The sequence below is a fragment of the Ovis aries genome, chromosome 17 (assembly GCF_016772045.2).
Source record: "Ovis aries strain OAR_USU_Benz2616 breed Rambouillet chromosome 17, ARS-UI_Ramb_v3.0, whole genome shotgun sequence".
Classification (NCBI taxonomy): Eukaryota; Metazoa; Chordata; class Mammalia; order Artiodactyla; family Bovidae; genus Ovis; species Ovis aries.
The window spans coordinates 40,592,818-40,606,242 of NC_056070.1; the positions used below are offsets into that span (position 1 = coordinate 40,592,818).

The 13,425-nt window shown below is 38.2% G+C and overlaps 1 protein-coding gene across 1 annotated transcript in view; it reads right to left on the reverse strand.

Moving 5' to 3' along the window:
• Positions 1-13,425, reverse strand: part of RXFP1 (relaxin family peptide receptor 1) — a 116,023-nt gene that overhangs the window by 17,329 nt on the left and 85,269 nt on the right. Inside the window, exons 10-12 of the mRNA XM_012097572.3 lie at positions 8,370-8,441; positions 7,234-7,305; positions 2,540-2,611 (exon numbers count right to left, since the gene is read on the reverse strand). Coding sequence (XP_011952962.3) covers positions 2,540-2,611; positions 7,234-7,305; positions 8,370-8,441 — 216 coding nt within the window. The remainder of the gene's footprint in view (positions 1-2,539; positions 2,612-7,233; positions 7,306-8,369; positions 8,442-13,425) is intronic.

Sequence of the window (13,425 nt, forward strand, 5' to 3'; positions counted from 1 at the left end):
CAGGTCTTCTGCATTGCAGGCAGATTCTTTATCATCTAAGCCACCAGGAAAGCCCATTTTATGTGTATAAAACCTTAATGATTTCACACACACACACACATATACACACACAACTGTTGGAACTAATAAACAAATTAAACTAAACTGCTAAATATAAAATGAATGCACAGTAATCAGACAATGATGAATAATCAAATGCATTTCCATGCATCAACTATGAGCAATCCAGAAAGAGAATTAAGAAAATAATTTAATTTACAACAGCATCAGAAGAATACTTAGGAATAAACTGAATAGAGGCTTCCCTGGTAGTCCAGAGGTTGGGAATCTGCTTGCCAATGTAGGCAACATGGATTTGATTCCTGATTCAGGATGATCCCACATGCTACAGAACGACTAAGCCCATGCCCCACAACTACTGCACCGCAAGAGAAGCTACCAAAATGAGAAGCCTCCACACTGCAATGAAGAGTGGCCTCTGCTTGCCGTAATCAGAGAAAGCTTATGTAGCAGCGGAGACCCAGTGCAGCCAAAAAGCCCCAATAATCTGAATAAAGGTGAAAGGCTTGCACTGTGAAAACAAAATATTGTTGAAAGAAATTAGACACCGATAAATGGAAAGACATTCTGTGTTTGGGGACTGGAAGATTTAAAATCATTAAGATGGCAATACTACCCAAAGCAATCTAAAGATTCAGTGCAATGCCTATCAAGATCCCAGTGATGGTTTTTCTGAATAAATAGAAAGATCCATCTTAAAATTCATTTGGAATCTCAAGGGAACCTGAATAAGCCTTGAAAAAGAAGGACAAAGTTGGAGGTCTTACTTTCTGACTCAAAACTTACTACAAAGCTACAGTAATCAGTAATCATATGGTGCTGGCATAAAGACAGTTTTATAGGATGATGCAATAGAATGGAGAGCGAAGGAACAAACTTTTGTATGCATGGTCAACTAATTTTTAACACATGCCAAGACCTTTCAATGGGGAAAGGACAAACTTCTTAACAAATGGTTCTGGGAAAACCAGATAGATGTCCACATGCCAAAAAAAAAAAAAAAAAGAGCTTAGACCCTTAGCTTCCACAATGTACAAAATTAACTCAAAATGGATCTAAGTCCTAAATATAAAAGCTAAAACTATAAAACTCTTAGAAGAAATCATAAGAGAAAAACTTCATGACATTGGATTAGGCAGTGATTTCTTGTATATGTGATACCAAAAGCATAGGTAACAATAGAAAAAAATATAAGAATTGGACTACATCTAAATCTAAAACTTTTGTGCATCAGAAAACACTATCAGCAGAGTGAAAAGGCAACCTACAGAATAGGAGAATGTATTTGTAAATCATATATCTGAAATTATTTACTATCTAAAATATATATGATCTAACAACTTAACAGGGGTTCCCAGGTGGTACTAGAGGTAAAGGACCCACCTGCCGATGAGGGAGACATAAGATACGCAGGTTTGAACTCTGGGTCAGGAAGATCCCTGGAGGGCATGGCAACCCACTCCAGTATTCTTACCTAGAGAATCCCATGGACAGACAGGCCTGGTACACTGCATTCCATAAGGTCGCAAAGAGTAGGACATGACTGAAGTGACTCAGCATGCATACACAATTTAAAAATGAGTAAAGGACCTGAATAGACATTTTCCAAAGAAGATGTGCAAATGACTGATAAGCACATGAAAAGATGCCCAACATCATTAATCATTAGAGAAATGCAAATCAAAACCACAATGAAATACCATGTCACATCCATTAGGTTGGCTATTATTAAAAAAAATACAAGATTACAAGTGCTGTTGAAAATGTGGAGAAATTAGAATCTTTGTGCAGTTAGTGAGAATGTAAAATAATGCAGCCACTATAGAAAAGAGCATGATGTTTCCTCAAAAAATTAAAAATTGAGTTACCATATGATCCAGTAATACTATTTCTGGGGCTATATACCCCAAAGAATTGAAAGCAAGTTCTTTAACAGATATTTACACACCCATGTTCATAGCAGCCCTACTCATAACACTAAAAGGTGGACAAAACCCAAGTGTCCATCAATGGAAAAATGGATAAATACAATGTGGTACTTACACACAGTGGGGTGCTAATATGGATGATAATATTCAGAAATTCTGACACAGGCAACAGCATGGATGAAACTTGAAAACATTAGGCTAAGTGAAATTAGCCAGTTGTAAAAGAACAAGGTATGTATGATTCTACCTATATGAGGTACCTAGAGATGCCAAATTCATAGAGACCAAACAGTGATAGAGGTTGGATGGGGAGGGGTGTCGATGGGGAGTTAGTGTTTAATAGGTATGGAGCTTCAGTTTGGAAAGCAGGACAAGTTCCAGAAATGGATGGTGGTGATCGTTATACAACAGCATGAATGAAGTTGATACCACTGAACTGTACACTTAAAAATGGTTAAAACGGTAAACACACATACTGATGTGTATTTTAATGGCAATTTTAGAAAATGAAACAAATTAAAAATAAAGATAAAAATTCATATCAATCTTACAGTTGTGAGAGCTCCTTCAGATCCTTAAAGATATGTGGAGAAAGATTTTCAATCTTATTGCTTCCTAAATCCCTAGGGAAATAATTGCAAACATGTCATGTTATTTTCTTAAGACTTTATCCATAGTTCTGTGGTTTATTAGAAAACCATTATACAACTTTCAAACAATGCTACTAGTGAAGTTATATAAATTGGTGGTGGTGGTTTAGTTGCTAAGTTGTGTCCGACTCTTGCGACGCCATGGGCTGTAGCCCACCAGGCTCCTCTGTCCATGGGATTTTCCAGGCAAGAGTGCTGAAGTGCGTTGCCATTTCCTTCTCCAGGGGATCTTCCCGACCCAGGGATGGAACCCGGGCCTCCTGCACTGCGGGCTGATTCTTTACTGACTGAGCCATGAGGAAATTAACAGAAGTCAAAACTTTAAAAAGGGAATGAATAATATCGTATATGAAACAAATCACCAGTCCAGGTTCGATGCATGATACTGGATGCTTGGGGCTGGTGCACTGAGATGACCCAGCGGGATGGTATGGGGAGGGAGGAGGGAGTGGGGTTCAGGATGGGGAACGTGTATACCTGTGGTGGATTCATGTTGATGTATGGCAAAACCAATACAATATTGTAAAGTAATTAACCTCCAATTAAAATAAATAAATTTCTATTTAAAAAACAAAATAAAAAAGGGAATGAAATATAAAAGATAAACATATTTCCTCATTTTATTCCTCATTCAGAGACAATGCTTGATGGTATCTGACCTGGTTCTAATAGATCCAGTTTTCTAATTTAATTAATATTGTGCTGTCCTCTTTTCTCTTTTTCCCCTCTGCCACCTCTCTCTTCCCTTCCCATCCATTCTTCTTTCCTTCCTTCTGTGCTAAAGTAGAAATATGGTTTGGAGACTTGATTTTTTCTTTTGTTTCAGTTGATTATAGTTTTTATCTGGAAGTGGATTATTTCAGGTTTCAGTTTCGTCCATAGCTGATATACACGAGGTCTTATATACTCTTGGGGCAGGAGACTTCATATATGTACAGAGGTGGGGCTGCCCACTGAGGTGTGACTTTGTAGCTTAGCTGTGAGATTTTGGACAGTACCAGCTCTTATGGTAGCTTTTACAGTAGCAACTCTCATGAGAAAGGCCTAGAATTCTTCTAAACAAGATAGGCTTGATTTCTCCAATGTCATCACGAGAAACTAAGGGAAAGTCTAACCACTTTCCCTATCTATCCTCAAGAAGTATTAGTTGCCACAGGAAGAGGTAAGGATGTAGGTCTAGATGCTGTGTAAACTGGAGTGCTTATAAATCAAAAGTTAGATTATTGAATTTGAAAGGGCAGGGCAGTTTTAGATTGAGTTTTAAAACTAAAAACAAGTAAGTAATATAATCAAAATTATAAATGTCTTTGTTGTAAATGTTCTATGTTCATATTGTAATATGATTCTTGAGACTGTTTTTGTTATTTACATATTTATGGGTGAATTGTCTATGTGGATAGATTCTCTGATTTGATAACCAAAGGAATCTTTCAAAAATTTCATCCCCTTTTGAAAATTCTTCAATAGCTCATTGCTGCATAAGAGATAAAATAAAAGCTGCTTAGTGTGATAGAAAAAAGTCTTTAAATATTCTATACTGTCCAGCTTAGTTTTCTACCACTTTCTGCTCAGTTAAATTGACTTTCACCAGGACCTGAATGCACCTCAGTATTCTAACCTCCAGGTTTTTGCATAGGTGCTTCCTTCTACCTGGAAAAAGCTTTACTTCTGGTCCTTTAGGTGAATACCTTCAAGATTCTGCTCAGAAAAACAACAACAACAAGGAATTACTGTATAGCAGAGGGAACTATACTCAATGTCTTGTAATAACCTATAATGGGAAAGAATCTGAAAAAGAATAGATATGCAAACCTGAATCATTTTGCTGTGCACCTGAAACTAACACCACGTTGTAAATCAACTATACATTTTTTGGGCTGTGCTGGGCCTTTGTTGCTGCACCCAGGCTTTCTCTAGCCATGGTGGTGGTGGTGGGTGCTACCCTCTAGTTGAAGTGCTCGGGCTTCTCATTGCGGCGGCTTCTCTTGTTGCAGAGAGTGAGCTCTCAGTGTGCCAGCTTCAGCAGTTGTGGCTCATGGGCTCTAGACCCCTGGTTCAGTAGTTGTGGATAATGGGCTTAATTTCTTCTCTGCATGTGGGATCTTCCTGGACCAGGGATTGAACCTGTATCCCCTGCATTGGGAGGTGGATTCTTAATCACTGGACCACCTGGGAAGGCCAAATATACTTTTAAAAAAAGATTTCACATGTTACTCCTTCATGACTGGGAGAGTCAAGTGTTCTCATGTATAGCATTTACAGCGTCATATTAAAACTTTTCCTGTCCCTACATTCTCTTCTGAAGGGTGTGAGCTCTCTCAGTGCAAGATCTGGGTTTCCCAGCATATAGCTGAGTTTTGGATTAGCTATTCTTTCCATCCCTATGGGCAGACTATTAATAGACTGAAGATCTGTTTTCATATTGAAGTAAAAGGAGCAGGATGATTCCAGTTCCTTATATGGGAAGCCAAGTAAAATATCGATATGCTAGTGAGGCAATGTGAAAAACAGATGTAGAAGAGTCCACTAGAATATTAAATCTCGAGCTACCATGTTCAGCCATTTCTGGTGAGAGTGCTGGCTTTGGCTATTAAAGCAAATTCGGACAAATTCTTTCATCATCAATCACGTTATGGGGACCATTTGGCTTAGATCCTAAGTGACAAGAACAAAGACCATTTTCTCAGTTTTCGTTTTAGAAAAGTTGGTCTAAACTTAACTGGACTTGAGGTCCATTTCTGAATGGGGCTCAGGAAACACATTGTCACCTTGAGTAGTTGCTTTAAAAGCAAAAATTAGGGCTTTGCTGGTGTTTCTGTGGTTAAGAACCCGCCTTGCAATGCAGGGGACAGAAGTTCGATCCCTGGTCCAGGAGGATGCCTTGGAGCAGCTAAACTTGTGCACCACAGCTCCTGAAGCCTGTGCTCTAGACCCCAAGGGCCGCAATTTCTGAAGCACGCATGCCTAGAGCCAGTGCTCCACAAGAGAAGCTGCATTGATGAGAAGCCCGAATACCATAGCTAGAGAGCAGGCCCCACTTGCTACAACTTGAGAAAGCCCAGGGAGTGATGAAGACCCACCACGGTCAACAAATACATAAATCTTATTAAAAGAAAACTTAAAAAGCACAAGTAATAATAAATCAAGCGTGTAGCAAAGTTTCTGCCACTATTTAAATTAAAAAAATTATTTTTGGCTACACAGTGGGGCATGTGGGATCTTAGTTCTTGACTAGGGATGGAACTCATACCCCCTGCAGTGGAGGCTCCAAGTCTTAACCACTGGATCACCAGGGAAGTCTCACCAGAACTGTTTAAACTCTGAGAAGTGGATCTGACTGTTGCTAATTTTGCCCTCATTAATTCTGTCGGTGGGATCAAGCAAGGAGGGGCACTGAATGTAGTCCAACCTTCTTTCAAAAGGAGAGTCACTCATTTTAGGTCCAGACCCATCCATTTAAGGGTCCTCCCTGGTGACTCAGATGGTAAAGAATCTGCCTGCAATTCAGAAGACATGGGTTTGATCTCTCTGTCCTGAAGATTCCCTGGAGATGGGAGTAGCAACCCACTCCAGGACTGAGCAACTTCACTTTCATTTTTCACTTTCATGCACTGGAGAAGGAAATGGTAACCCACTCCAGGACTGAGCAACTTCACTTTCATTTTTCACTTTCATGCATTGGAGAAGGAAATGGTAACCCACTCCAGCGTTCTTGCCTGGAGAATCCCAGGGACGGTGGAACCTGGTGGGCTGCCGTCTATGGGGTCGCACAGAGTCGGACACGACTGAAGCGACTTAGCAGCAGCAAGGTGTCCTGAGCAACATTTTAGTTACATTCTTTAATTTTTTATGGAAAAGTTTTAATGAATCCAAGTTCTGCCCAGCTAATTGTCAAAGCATGTAGTTCTGTTCACACTCCAGATTCTTTTCAGAAAACACAAAATCAAACTATTGGCTAGCCCAGACTTTAACAAAACTCCAATTGTAGAAATGAAGCCATAAAAAAAAGAAATAAAAACTGTCTGAAGAGCATGGGCTTCCTCCATTGTCTTACATATATTTTATTTGGAGAATCACTTACTCTGTGGCTTGACCACAAGGCTTTGATTGATCAGAGACTTGCTTTACTGTCCTTTGGAAAGGTGTCATTGATCTTAAAATGGGACGTTATAAATAGCTGTCTCAAGCTGCTCTCTTGACCTTTATTACAGGTTTGGATGTTGTTATCCATGGCAGTGTCTAATCTTACAGATCCAAGATTATCCTTTGGTTTCAGAACCAGTAAAGTGATGTCTTTTTATCTCCTGATCTCTAAATCCTCACTCTCTAGAAAATTTAAAGATAAATTTGCTATCCGTCTCTAGCAGTGGGTTAAAGTGATGTAGGACGTAACTTATTTATTAATTTCCCCTGGTTTTATTCGCCTCCACAGCTGTTTCCTTTACTTCACTTTCCTCAAATATTTATTTTATAGTTTCCTTTAACACATATTTGTTAAGCTTTCATAATTCCTGAAATACCTGTGGCTCAGGGTATACAGAAGTAGTGCCATATGTGTAATCAAACTTACAAAATATATGTGTAATCAAACTTACAATTCATCTAGTTTCTGGAGAGGTGCAAACGTATTTTCACTTAGGTGATTAATTTTGTTTTTCCTCATTACCCTGAAAGTAAAAAGAAAAAAGATGTTGTAGCTTCTGGAGGTAACTTACAGGTGAGTTATTGTAGAGGAGATTAACCACCTGCAAAAACAAAGCTAATTATATCTAATGCATTTCCATATCAAGATACATTGAACTAGTATGATAAATCACCCAAGCTCATTTTAATATTGAATTTCCCAAATCTTTTAATGATGATAAAAGTAAAATGGTGTTCACATTTAAAGTGTTTTAGGGAAGAGCTCCACAGGGATAAGAGTGAAAAATCTCGACCTCTGAGAGTACAGTCTGAATATCAGCACAACTGTCTTAGAGTTGCCTGTTCAGTCTTTGTGGCCTGTCTAACAGAATATACCCCCGGCCCCAGCACCACAATAGTGCTCATGCACATTGGGCAGTTGCTGTGATTTAAAGTGGAGGTGCAGGAATATGTCTACTCTAAGCTGGACCAACTCAGAAGATCTCTGATTTGTGATGCTGAATCAGACTGTAAGGCCTGACAGTTCATTTCTGCACTGATCTGGTGTTATGAGCTAGCAACATGGATTTAAAATAAGACAGAGTGGCATAGGAGAAATTATATTTGATAACATCCTAAGGTTTATCCTGGTGGGTGTCACAGTTGTATCCTCACAGATGTGAACATTCTGCAGCTTTTGAAAAAAATTATAATTAATTTTTTCCCACAACCTTTGCAGTAATAATTCTCATTGAGTAAGACTTGATCTTGGTGATTCTCAAACTGCCATTCAAGGACAGATTCTAGGTGGTTTATGAGAATTTTTTCCCACTAAATTGGGTATTACTTAAGTTTGAGAAAAATAGGTCTCATGTAAGATAGTACCACTGTGATGATTCATGTACTGATATGTTGCAAATCTGTGCTTATGCCTGCTTTGAACTTCAGTAATTTTGCCAATGTGCTTTCATTTCAAAAAACTTCAAACTGAGAGGGAACATTTGCTATAATTACTATGTATGTGTATGCCAGAGCCTGTTCACATAAATGATTCATTTTGTTTGAAAAGAGATAGAACATCACTTTAAAAGGACAAAACATTACTTACAAAACAGTTAAATTACTGCAGGAAATAAAAGTCAAATTTCTTAAATTATGGATATGGTTGCCTTCAAAATCCCTGAAATATAAAAATAAAAGTGACAAAGCTAAATTTTAATCACAGACAGAAATCAATTGGTTAGGAATTATTTAAGTTTTCTCATAAAATATCTTTTCCCCCATATACTGTTTATTTCATATAAATTCTCATATCATGTAAGTGTAGCCACCTACCTAATAGCTGAAATGATATATTTATGTATACAGTTTCTTTTTTCTGTGTTAATAGTAAAAATGCTTTGAGTGGCATTTGTATCAGGTATTCATATGGATACATATGTTATCCCAACTAATGCGAAGAGAATGAAAAAAAATCACGAGACACTTCAATGACATGCATGTGTGCTGTCACTTCAGGCATGTCTGACTCTTTGTGACCCTATGGACTGTATCTGCCAGGCTCCTCTGTTCATAGGATTCTCCAGGCAACAATACTGAAGTGGGTTGCCATGCTCTCCTCCAGGGGATCTTCCCGACCCAGGGATCGAATCTGTGTCTCCTGCAGCCCCTGCACTGCAGGCGGATTCTTTACCACCGAGCCACCAGGGAAGCCCCACCAACTATATCAACAGATATCAAATGGTGATCCGTATCAAACATCTGTCCAGAGATCCAGAGGTACCCATGGCCACTCTAAGTGTTGTGGCCTCTATTTGCTCAGAAGATCGTACTATTGTTGCAGAAGTTGCCACTGCCAAAACAAAGTTTAACCTCTACCTCCTCTGCCTAAACACTCCCCAGAAAAAATTCTCAATAGCCTTTTACCACTGAGAACACCTTTCTTGCTTTAGTGTATGGCCACATGGGCCAGCGCAGAGGGAGACCCTCAGCTGCCCTTGGCTGTCCACTCCCAACTCAGGACGCTGTGTGCAGACCTGATTTGAGCTCCCTTGCTGTGTGATACTAGGTTACCAATAGGAATCTGGTCTGAACATCAAAACTTGTCAAATAGTTGATGTTTTATTATCTCGACTTCAGAGTTATTATGAAGGTATTCTTCTATTGTCTTTTAGCTATCATTAGGTTTATGGTGGAAGTTTGTGGAACAGAGTAAGCTGAGCTCAGGAATACACTTTCAGAAATAGATGCTGGCTCTTAAATCTATTTATTTTACCCCAACATTTTGTTGACTGATCACCATACCATGTAGAGCCATTCAGGAACAATTGGGACTAAAATACATGAGCTGAAGTGTGACATAGCTACTAAAATCATGAGCATTAATAGACGTGCCTTTATTCTGCTGGCGAGGCTGTATCTGGGACAGTGTTTTATTTTGACACTGCAGTAAAAATGGATGCAGACAAATCAAAGTCTATCTGAAAAATCTAGAAGGCCAGCATGGAATTCTAGAAATCAAGTCAATGGGACGAAAGCGTGTATTTATCACAGAGAAGAGCAAGTCAGAGAGATATATTTGAAGTCAGGCATAGGGTTTTTCTCTTTGGCATTAGGTTGCAAAATCAGATTTACTGGTTGAAGGACACAAAACATTTCAAATTTAAGCTCACAGCCCATGGTGTACAGAGACTAAGCTTTTTATTACTGAAGTGATTTAGCAAGGGCATATGCGTAACATACCACAAGAATTCTATAGACAGGATTTCTGTATTATATGGAATATTTTATTAAAATCTTAAATTTTGATCCTAGATTACCATTTTAAAGACAAATTATATTATTTTATTAAGTTGGAAATGAAACACATATATTGGGTCATTAGGTTTGGCCAAGGCCTTTGGCTTTCCATTACATAGGCTGTCAGTGACAAACACTGTTCATTTCTTTTTCCTGTTTCTGTTGCTATTACCATGAGTCTACCACCAAGGGGGTGACTCTCTCTTGAACCTCACAAAATATCTTTAGGAGAGTTGACGTTCTTTTCTTGTTAGCTACACTTGTAATTTTTTTCTATTAAAGTAGCAAAAATATTTCATTTAATATTCATATTAATTTACTAATTTGTAAAAACTAGGGAATAAACTAGGGAACGTATAAACTAGGGAATTTTGATCAAATTGTTACATCCAATGTTGAGTTTATTTCAGTCTTTATTTGTGATTTTGCTTTGGCTTTCTTCCTAAAATTAGAGGTATTAGTTCCTGACATTCAGGGATCAGGTATACAAATCTGCTGCTTGTGCCAGGGCCCCAGGCTCTAAGCGATTTGAGGGGGTGTTTTGCTTACTTTAATTCCTGGATCACTTTTTCAGCTTAATGAGTTTCTGAATCTAACCACTGTATTTTTTCCTTTATATATAGCAGGACTAGTTGAAAACGAAAATTTGGTTCTTGGGCCTGAAGTAAAATAACAGAAAACAAAAATAATCTTTCCTGCTCAGCTCCCTCTCTCATCCCCTAGTGGCATTGTAAACATGCAAATCTCCTCTACCTCTACTTCCTTCCTTGCCTTTTAAACACTTCTGGCTTTTCTTTCACAGAGAAAATCTAGGCAATGAAGGCAGGAAAAGCCTTTGCCTTTCTGCCCAACATCTGTAATTTACCTGAATGGGCACCTGGTCTCCTACACCCATTGTGTGATGACCCTCCTCTTGTTTTAGGCTAATCCTATATTTTCTGAGTTTGGTTTGTGAATTTGCAAACTCCAGGAGATAGTGAAGGAAAGGGGAGCCTAGCCTGTTACAGTCCATGGGGTCACAAAGAGTTGGACATGACTGAGCAACTAGACATGTCTTAAAATATATGGTCAATTTTGGTGAATATTTTTCAGCCTTATTTTTCACTTTCAAGTTTATATCTATTAGGATTAAGTGTAGCTACATAGAACACAGGGCTTCCCAGGTGGCTCAGTGGTAAAGAACCTGCCTGCCAATGGAGGAGACACAGGAGATTAGATTAGATTAGATTAAGAGGTAGATTAGATTAGGTTAGATTAGATTAGGTTAGATTCCCTGAGTTGGGAAGATCCCCTGGAGAAGGAAATGGTAACCCTTCCCAACCAGTATTCTTGAGTGGAAAATGCTATGGACAGAGAAGCCCATGAGATTACAAAGATTTGGATACAACTTAGTGACTGAACAAGCACTCTCGAAGGCATGCACATAGAACAGAGAACCATCTATGATAGCATAACATCACAAGGGTTTTTGTTTTTTTTAAATCTAGGATTATGTAGTCCAAGGCAAGATTGGTAATTTTACCAAGTTGTTAGAAACCTAACATCTTTCATATTCACTGTTCATATGCCCTTGTCTTCGTAGTCCAAGAAGATTCTAAAGCTCGAGCCATCATATCCATCTTTTCTGGATAAGAAAAGAAAGGAAGGGTCTGCCTGTTTCTCTGTAAGGGGATTTCCCAGAAGTTCCACCTGATAATTCTTCCTCCTCATAAGTTAGAGCCTAGTCATGTGACTCTGTCTGGAGCAGGAAAGTCTGGGAAAGTAATATTTCAGCTGGGTACACTGCCACCCCAAACAAATCAGGGCAGTTTGCTTTGTGCCAATCAGAGTTAACTCATTAACAATGTTATTTAGTTCTGCCTATCATTTTTCGGTTTTACTTGATCTTTCACAGAATGAAACAGGCTGATTCTTATCTCTTACCAATTATATATGTTTATTTTCCTTTTGTTTTGGCGGTTAGATACATCTATTCGGTGTATATATACTCCTAATATAATATCTTATATTGGAAATTGCATTTATTTTTTGTTATTTTAAAAATAGTTATTCCTTTGGCTGTGTAGGATCTTAGTTGTGGCACGTGTGGTCTTCATTGCATCATACGAGATCTTCCCTTGAAGTGCACAGACTCTCTGGCTGAGGTGTGCAGGCTTAGTTGTTCCACAGCATGTGGGATCTTAGTTCCCTGATCAGGGACCAAACCCGAGTCCCCTGAATTGAGATTCTTAACCCCTGGACCATCAGCGAAGTCCCACACTACAGCATATATGTGTCCTTCTTTGTACTGCTTAATCTAAATTGGCCAGAATTCTACTATTTAGATTAAAAAAAAAGTCTGTTTTTCTTTTGGTTTGCATTTACATGGCATACTTTGGAACAGTCTTTTATTTTTAATCTTTCTTAATCACTTAGTTACAGTTGCATTTTTTTGGTAAATAGTGTTCTTAGGTTTTGCTTCTCGAGCCAATCTGAAAATCTTTCTTTCTTTTTAGTAGGTAATTTTAGGCCCACTTATGCTGATTGACAAGGCTAATATATCTGACCTTCACCTTCTATTTAAAAATATTATTTTATATATATATTTACTTTAAATAATACAATTATTGGAGCTGTGTGTTTTCTACCACACTGGATTAAATAAACTTGTTGAAGTATACGGTTTTTGTCACCTTCTGGGACATTTATTTATTTATTTTTTTTCCACATTTTTAGTTTAGTTTAATAAAACATATTCCATACTGTTTTTCATAATGGCTCCATCATTCTACATTCCCACCAACAATTGATATTTGTAGACTTTTGATGACAGCCATTCTGACAAGCCTGAGATGATATCTCATTTTGTGGTTTTGACTTGCATTTCCCTGATGATGAGTGATGTTGAGCATTTTTTCACATGTCTGTTGGGCATCTGTATATCTTCTTTGGAAAATTATCTATTCAGGTACTCTGCTCATTTTTCAATCAGATTGTTTGGTTTTTTGATGTTGAGCTGTGGGACATTTAGTAATTTACTGTTCTTTCTTTTATGTACCTGTTAGTACATACGGCCAACTGATCACCTGTAAAAGGTACATCTCATCTTATTAGATACACAGGTAAGAAAAGTTACATTCATCCTGTCCTTGGCTCAAACCAGCAGGGGCTCCTATCACACAAATCTTGGCAGAATCAAGTGTCTAATATTAAAAAGCAGTGAAAGGAACAGACTGCTTGGATTAAACATTCTATGCAGAAGGATAATACTAGGTTTTGCTTTTGCTTTGCCTCATCTGCAGTAAGCTACCCTTGACAGAACTAGCTGAACTGTTTCAAATTTGCTTCAGTGCAACCATATGTGATAAAGGAAAGCAAGCCCATGA